Here is an 8,297-nt window from a genome sequence, read left to right on the forward strand (position 1 = left end):
TGTGATATCGAAAACATTTCGATAAAAACAGTTTTATCTGAGAGCAACTGGAGAGTCACTAAGAAACTTTCCAAGAATTACTCTCTCTTATTTGCACAAATAACATCTAAAGAAACTTCCTGATCAAAGGACTACAGATAATGGATCACCCAAATATTAAACTTTGAAGCTTTTCCTGAAATGAGCTCATCTCTCACATTTCCTTTAAGGAGGAAAGAAATCTTCATGCGGTGAGTCCCTAATTAAACAGAGATCTGAAACCAACATGGGGGAGATGAACTATGTCTACTACAAAGCACTGGGGAATGACTTGGGTAGTGACATTCAAATATTTCATCAGGTGAGTGTAATTAGGGGTGGGAGTGCATTCTTTAAATTTAAATTTCAGGTAGTTAACATACAGTTCAATATTGGTTTCTGGGAATGCATTTTGACTCTGAAAGACTTTCATAAAAAACAAACAGAAAAAGAACAACAAAAAACTTTGATGGACATGTGTGCTTTCACATTTAAAGAATATTTTGTATGGGGCGCCTGGGTGGCTCAGTGGGTTAAAGCCTCTGCCTTTGGTTCAGGTCATGATCCCAGGGTCCTGGGATCGAGCCCCACATCTGGCTCTCGGCAGGGACCCTGCTTGGCCTCTCTCTCTGCCTGTCTCTCTGCCTGCTTGTGATCTCTGCCTGTCAAATAAATAAACAAAATCTTTTAAAAAAAAAAGATTATTTTGTATTAACAGAAGTAACTTTATGAGTCATTTGCAGGAAAGTCCGATTTACTAACTTCTTTTGGTCTCTTGTCTGACAGCATAATCATCTTCCTTATTTGTAGTGCCAATCTATAAGACTTCAGTACCTCTCAGTGCTTTTAGTCATGCTGGGGAAAAATATCACTCTGGTCAGTGAATTCATCCTGGTGGGCTTCCCCACTGCCCCATGGCTACAAGTCCTGCTCTTCTTCCTCTTCCTTGTGGTCTACCTGCTGGTGGTAGTAGAGAATCTTATCATCATGCTCACTGTTTGGATTGCTGGCTCCCTCCATAAGCCCATGTACTATTTCCTGAGTAGCTTGTCCTTTTTGGAGGGCTGGTATGTCTCTGTCACAGTCCCCAAGATGCTGGATGGATTCCTTCTACAGAAACGGCGCATCTCCTTCACAGGTTGCATGACCCAACTCTACTTCTTTATCTTGCTTGCCTGCACAGAGTGTGTGCTTCTAGCAGCCATGGCCTATGACTGCTACGTGGCCATCTGCCACCCTCTCCAATACCCAGTCATCATGACCACAGTTTATTGTGTACAGCTGGTGGCTTTCTCCTATGTGAGTGGTTTCATGGTCTCTGTCATCAAGGTTTATTTCATTTCACATGTTGCCTTTTGTGGTTCCAATGTCATGAACCACTTTTTCTGTGACATCTCACCAATCCTCAAGCTGGCTTGCAAAGACATGTCCACAGCTGAGCTAGTGGACTTTGCTTTGGCTATTGTCATTCTTGTCTTCCCACTCATCACCACTGTCCTTTCCTATGTCTACATTGTCTCCACCGTTCTGCGGATACCCTCCATCCAGGGAAGGAAGAAAGCCTTCTCCACCTGTGCATCACACCTTACTATAGTCATAATTTATTATACAGCCATGATTTTTATGTATGTTCAGCCCAGAGCTATTGCATCATTTAATTCCAACAAACTAATCTCAGCTGTGTATGCAGTCCTCACACCCATGCTAAATCTGTTTATCTACTGCCTTAGGAACCAGGAAGTAAAAAATGCTATCAAAAAGACCATGGGGGTTGGACAGTGCCTCCTGCTCAGCTAAGCCCTGTTACCTTGAGAAGGAGACAGTGTCTCAGCAGGGCTGTCATTTCTGTGACACTTCATGGTTCTGCTTTTTAGTGTTATTCTATAAATCTACATTCTTAAAGAAATCCCAGTATGGGAAGAGAGAAAAAAATTAAAACTAGAAAAAGGACACATTATGTATTTCTTTAATCTTGAATGAGTTTTAATACATACTGTATATATTTAAAATTACTTTGACATGCAGACTAAGAAGAATATTTGACATATATAAATTGGTGTTATTGGCACTTAACATATAATAAACTATTTTATTCTCATAACACCTCTATGAGTTAGTTATGATTACCTGCCTGATCTTATGGATTAGGAAACTGAAACATACATGGAGAGGTTAAATAAGTTGTTCAACATTGCATAGTTAAAAATATCAAAGCCATTATTTGAACTCGTGGAGTTTAGTTCCACAATCCATTGTATTAGACTCTCCCTACATGTAAGAGTCTGTGATAATAGCTTTAGGGGTACATTAGTTAAGAAACCCTGATGCCAGGAGGAAACAAGCAATCCAGCTGGTAAGATATGTGTAGATGTTATGATAAATGATAATGATATGGTAGTGGTGGTGGTCATAGGGATGGTGGTGATAATGATGTCTATAGTTGCATTGGGTTAATGATGACCAACTACCACTGATATTAATAATTTTGTTGTTCATTTCACAATTTTGTATAATTGTTGCCTCCTTATAGGACCATAATACCTCATTTTTCATTCTACAGATGGGATACAGTTTCATGAGAGATGAAATTATTTGTAATACTGCAACTTTTGCAGTTCCTATATGTCTCTTGAGAAATTGTCTTTTGGGCTCTTGAATTCTTATGGTCTTCCATGCTGTAATATGACTATTATCAGCAAACAAACGAAATACCATTACATCAATATATGTTTGAACTAAAAATCTCAATATATCAATGTAAAATATGTCCTACACATAAGTAAGGTGAAAAATGAATACAAAATTTTTTAATACAAATGAGATTGTTAGATATCACTGAGGGATCTGCTGATTAGAAAAAGAAATGTACCAGGGAGAATTCTACAGAATTGAAACTGAAATTGAAGAAAAACAGAAAATAAAATATGAAAAAAAATCAGAAAGAGCTACCTTGCCTCTCTATATCCTATACATTTTAAGTAGGAGTCTAAAATTGGTCTCCTGAATGTTGAATGCTCTTCAACATTTGTGGACTAATCTTTCCTATATGTATATTGCTCTTATAACGTTACTTTACCACTTAAGAATTCTCAGTTTGAATTAAATAGGACCTACTCATTTTCTTTATTTTTATTACTTTAGAATCACACTAGCATTCATGAACCTCAAGATCTAATCTTTTCCCCACCTACACCAACTCCACCTTGTTTTTTACTGATCCGCAAAATGAAACATTCATTTTGATATTAGTCACCATAATGTACTCAATATTTACAATATACTAAGGTATCTTGTTTAACTTCACTCATTCATTTATTTACTCATTCATTCAGTATTTTTTGTGCCCCTATTCTTTGGACTGTGATAGCCCATGAAGATATGCTGGTCAACCACAGCAACAAAAATAAATACAGATTCTTCCTTCAAACGCACAGAGTAGGGAGGATAAAGGCAAAATTACCTTCAGCGTTAGGACTGTGATGATGCAAGTTTGGGGAAAATATTCCAGTAGAGGTAGCATTTAGGCTAACACTTGAAGGAATTAGATGAGAAATGGTGGGCAGTAGTGAAGGTCAGGTGTTGTAGATAGGAAAGGCTAGTGGCAAGAGAAATAGCAGCATACTCTAAGACCTGAAAGATGTTTAGCACAAAGGGACATGAGGAAGAAAGAGGTCACATGAGGAAATAGATTCATGTTCACCTATCTAGATCTTACCAATTTGTCAATTTTCTTACTGTATGGGTTGATAAACACATAATAAGTTCTACAGAGTCATTTTCAGTTTTTGCAAGTACTAGATCTTTAGCATGTAGCCCTTCTGGCAGAGGAATGGTAGTCACTGAGAGAGTGAAGCAAGAACAAGTCCTCAACTACAACAACTTTTCATTCTGTTTGGCAGATGCCAGTTTGTGTTTGACTCCTCACTAGATTGTGAGTTCCTCTAGGACAGAACCTAACCTTATCCATCTTTGAGTCCACAATACCAGCCATTGTCCCTGACACAGTGGGTAACTGTGCTGGTTATTCTCTATACCCTTGCCCCCCAATTATCTATTCTTTGCACTCCTTTAACCATTTGTATACCCCAACTCTGAGGGGTGGGAGGAGTTGTTTCTGTTGACTGTCCACTCTGGCTCTGTTGGCCTCTGGCTTCCAATTTGGTTGAGCCACTAGGAGGCACCAGTAGGAAATTGAAGGATGCCAGGCAAGAGATGGCAAGGGATTCATTTCTACTTTCCTTGATGGGTGACCGGCCACAGCTACAGCTCCTGTCACAAATGTGCCCCTTCTGAGTCTGCAGTCATCACTGGGTTTCTGCACTGCTAATCCTTATGTGGCTCAAGTTCCTTTGCTGGTTGTCATTATCTTGCCCAGCCTCAGTAACTTTGTCATGAAGTTTAATTCCACTCAAAAAATTTCAACAAACATTGCTTTCCGTTTTTTACTGGGATCCTGACTGATATGGCACTTGATAAATATTCATCAAATTGAAATAAGTCTCAGTGGGAATGCTTGGAATAAATATACCTCTTTAAAAAGTCACATGTAGGGGCACCTGGGTGATTCAGTCAGTTAAGCATCTGCCTTCAGCTCAGGTCATGATCCTAGGGTCCTGGGATCAAGTCCCACGTTGGGACTCCCTGCTTAGGGGAGACCTGTTTCTCCCTCTCCCCTCTGCATGTTCTCTCTCTCACTCTGTTTGTCTGTCTGTCTCTCTCTCAAATAAATAAATAGATAAAATATTTTAAAATAAAACAAAATAAAAAGTCACATGTGTTTAGATTTGGAAATCAAAAACATAACAGGCAAACTGCATTTTCTACTTCAGTACAGTATGTGACAGAGCTTGAATTAGAACATAAAACCATTTGTTCCACACTTAATTTTTCAAGTATTTCTCCATAAATTCACTCTACTTTTCTTCCATTCACATGATGGCACTGCCAAACTGAGTTGATTCTGAGAGTTCTGAGTAGCATATTCAACAAATTTAAACTCAGGTATTGAATATATCTTGCCCAGCTTTTCTGTCATTTATTGTAGACTGAGAATCCAATTAGGAAAGACTTTGTTTCTCTTTGAATTAGCATAAGTTAGTTTACTGCACAGAACTAATATCTTACTCTTTCCTTGTTAGGGTGCACTTCTTTTCTTATCAGAGCAAGCCAGACAACATTTTAGGATATGAAAAAGAATTTCCCCTGGGATATCTAGGTGGCTCAGTCCATTACGTGTCTGCCTTTGGTTCAGGTCATGATCCCAGGGACCTGGGATCAAGTCCCATATCAGGCTCCTTTCTCAGGGGGGAGCCTGCTTATCCCTCTGCCTGCTGCTCCCCCTGCTTGTGTGCTCTCTCTTTCTCCCTCTCTGAAAAATAAATAAATTAAAAAAAGAGTTTTATCAATATATTTTTCTAGGTGCTTCTAATTCATTCACTCAGTTTACCAATACATAACGTAATTAGGCTTTTAAAACAGCCTCACTGGCAATTGGCTCCCAGGGAAAATACTTGAGAAGCAAATATTTGCTTCAGACTCTGGCATTACCAGTTGTTAGCTCTAAGTATTTCTTAGGTTATTTAAATTGTGATTTCTTTGATCTTCAGTTTCCTCATTTGTGAAATATGGGTTATAATATCTACCTTTAAATGTTTGCATGAAAATTAAATAAAAATGAATATATATGATGAAGAATAAAAATCATATCATCATCTTGATATGGAAAAAGCATTTGACAAATTTAACATCCATTCATGATAAAAACTCTCAACAAAGTAGGTTTAGAGAGAACATAATTCAACATATTAAAGGGCATATATGAGAAACCCACTGCTAACATCATATTGAATGATGAAAAACTGGGAATGTTTCATCTAAAATCAGAAACAAGACAAGGATGTCCACTCTCACCACTTTTATTCAACATACTACTGGAAGTCATAACCTGAGCAATCAGACAAGAAGGAAATAAGAGGAATTTATATTGGTAAATAAGGAGTTAATCTCTCACTATTTGCTATAATACTATAATCTGTCACTATATTACATAGTATTACACATAGAAAATCCTAAAGACTCCACCAAAAACTACTATAAGTAAAAAATGAATTCAATAAAATTTCAGATACCCAGAATTTAATACCCAGAAATTAATAGAATTTCTGTACATGAATAATAAATTAGCAGAAAGAGAGATTAAGAAAACAATTCTATTTACAATTGCACCAGAAAGAATAAAGTACCTAGCAATTTACTTACTCAAGGAGGTGAAAAACCAGTACCCCTCAAACTATAAAACACTGATGAAGGAAACTGAAGATAACACAAACAAATGGAAAGATATTCCATGCTCATGAATTGAAAGAATTAATATTCTTAAAATGTCCATACTATCAAAAACAATCTACAGATTCAGTGCAATCCCTAACAAAATACTAACAGCATGTCTTACAAAGCTTTTAGAGAAAATAATCCTAAAATTTTTATGAAACCACAAAAAATGCCAAATAGCCAAAGCAATCTTGAGAAAGAAAAACAAAACTGGAGTTATCACTATTCTAGATTTGAAGATATATTACAAGGCTGTAGTATTAAAAACAGTATAGCACTGGCACAAAAATAGATCAATGGAACAACAACAAAGAGCCCAGATATAAATCTACATTTATATGTTAATCTATGACAAAGGAGGCAAGAATATATAATTGGGAAAAGACAGTCACTTCAACAAATGGTACTGGAAAAACTGGACAGCTACATGCACAAAAGTAAAATTGAACTACTTTCTTACAGCATACACAAAAATAAACTCAAAATGTATTAAAGACCTAAATGTGAGGATTTGAAACTACAACACTCATAGAAGAAAACATAGGTGGAAATTTCTTTGACATTGGCCATAGAAACATTTTTCTGTATACATGTGAAGAAGTGAGTCCGAAGCAATGGGAAGATAGACTGTGGGGTGAGGGGCCAAATCCTGGCAAGTGGTGGAGCAGTGGAACACAAAATCAGAACTTTTAGCAGTCTACACTGAGGGACATTGCTCCAGAGGCTAAGCGGGAGTGGAGCCCTTGCAGGGACAGTGTGGTCACAGGACCCGTGGGGTCACAGATATTCTGGGGGTGTCTGAGTGTGGCAGAGCTGCCAGGTATTGGTGCAGGGAAGTGGTTACAGAGACAGAGCTAAGGAAGGAGCTCTCAGCTCGGGGTTACCTTAAACTATGATCCAGGCACAGAAGGGGCACTGCTCTTCGAGCAGGGACCCCACAAGTGAAGATCCAATGAGACCCCCTCCTTCCTTCTATGGAAGGAGTGGCATGGGAGCACTGGCAGGAATCTGCTAGGTTTGGAGACTCCAAATGGGTCTGTGTGCCATAGATCGAAATGCTCAGTCACAAGCTGGGTGAGCACGGACTATGGCTGGAGAACAAGGAGATGTGAGGGATTGACTGTTTTTCTCTGAGGGCTCAATGAAGAGGGGGACTTGAGCTCTCAGCTCCTCCAGAACATCGATTGGGAGGCTGCCATTTTCATATTCTCATCCTCCAAAGCTATATGGAAAAGCATTCAGCGAACAAAAGTTCCAAGAGTGAACCCAAGCAGATTACTTAGCCTGGCCCCTTGTAAGGGTGGTGCAATTCCGCCTTGAGAAAGACATTTGATAATCACTGCAACAGGCCCCTCCCCTAGAAGATCAGCAAGAACATCCATCAAGACCAAGTTCATCAATCATTGAGAACTATGGAACTCCAGAGCTAGGGGAAAGCAACACATAGAATTCATGGCTTTCCCCCCATGATCCTTTAGTCTTGCATAGTTAAATTTTTTAACTTTCTTTTTCTAAATATTTTATTTATATGAGGTAACATTTCCCCACTTCTTTTATTTTTATTTTTATTTCTTTTTAGCGTAACAGAATTCATTGTTTATGCACCACACCCAGTGCTCCATGCAATACGTGCCCTCCATAATACCCACCACCTGGCTCCCCCAACCTCCCACAGCCGCCCCTTCAAACCCTCAGATTGCTGAAAAACAATCTTATTTTATTTTTTTAAAAATTTCCTCTTTCCTCTTTTATTGTTAAATATTTTATCTTAACAATACATTTTTTAAAAAATCATTTTAAATTTTCATTGTTATAGTCAATTTATCCCTTCATTGTATCTAACTTTTTTTTGTATACATATAGGTTTTTTCTTCAAAATTTTGGGATACAATTTCTCTAGAAGATCAAAATATACCCTAAATCTAGGTTCATCCTGACCACATTCACTC

General features: G+C 38.0%; 1 protein-coding gene across 1 annotated transcript; it reads left to right on the plus strand.

Moving 5' to 3' along the window:
- The first annotated feature begins 870 nt into the window (after positions 1–870).
- LOC111159616 (olfactory receptor 6-like) lies at positions 871–1,815 on the plus strand. Its single transcript, XM_022522153.1, has one exon. It carries the CDS (start codon positions 871–873, stop codon positions 1,813–1,815), a length of 945 nt encoding a protein of 314 aa, XP_022377861.1.
- The last annotated feature ends 6,482 nt before the right edge of the window (positions 1,816–8,297 follow it).

Source organism: Enhydra lutris, unplaced genomic scaffold (assembly GCF_002288905.1).
Source record: "Enhydra lutris kenyoni isolate GAN:26980312 unplaced genomic scaffold, ASM228890v2 scaffoldscaffold68, whole genome shotgun sequence".
Classification (NCBI taxonomy): Eukaryota; Metazoa; Chordata; class Mammalia; order Carnivora; family Mustelidae; genus Enhydra; species Enhydra lutris.

Excerpts from the sequence above, each read along its gene's own strand:
- LOC111159616 (XM_022522153.1), top strand. The coding sequence starts at position 871 with ATGCTGGGGAAAAATATCACTCTGGTCAGTGAATTCATCCTGGTGGGC.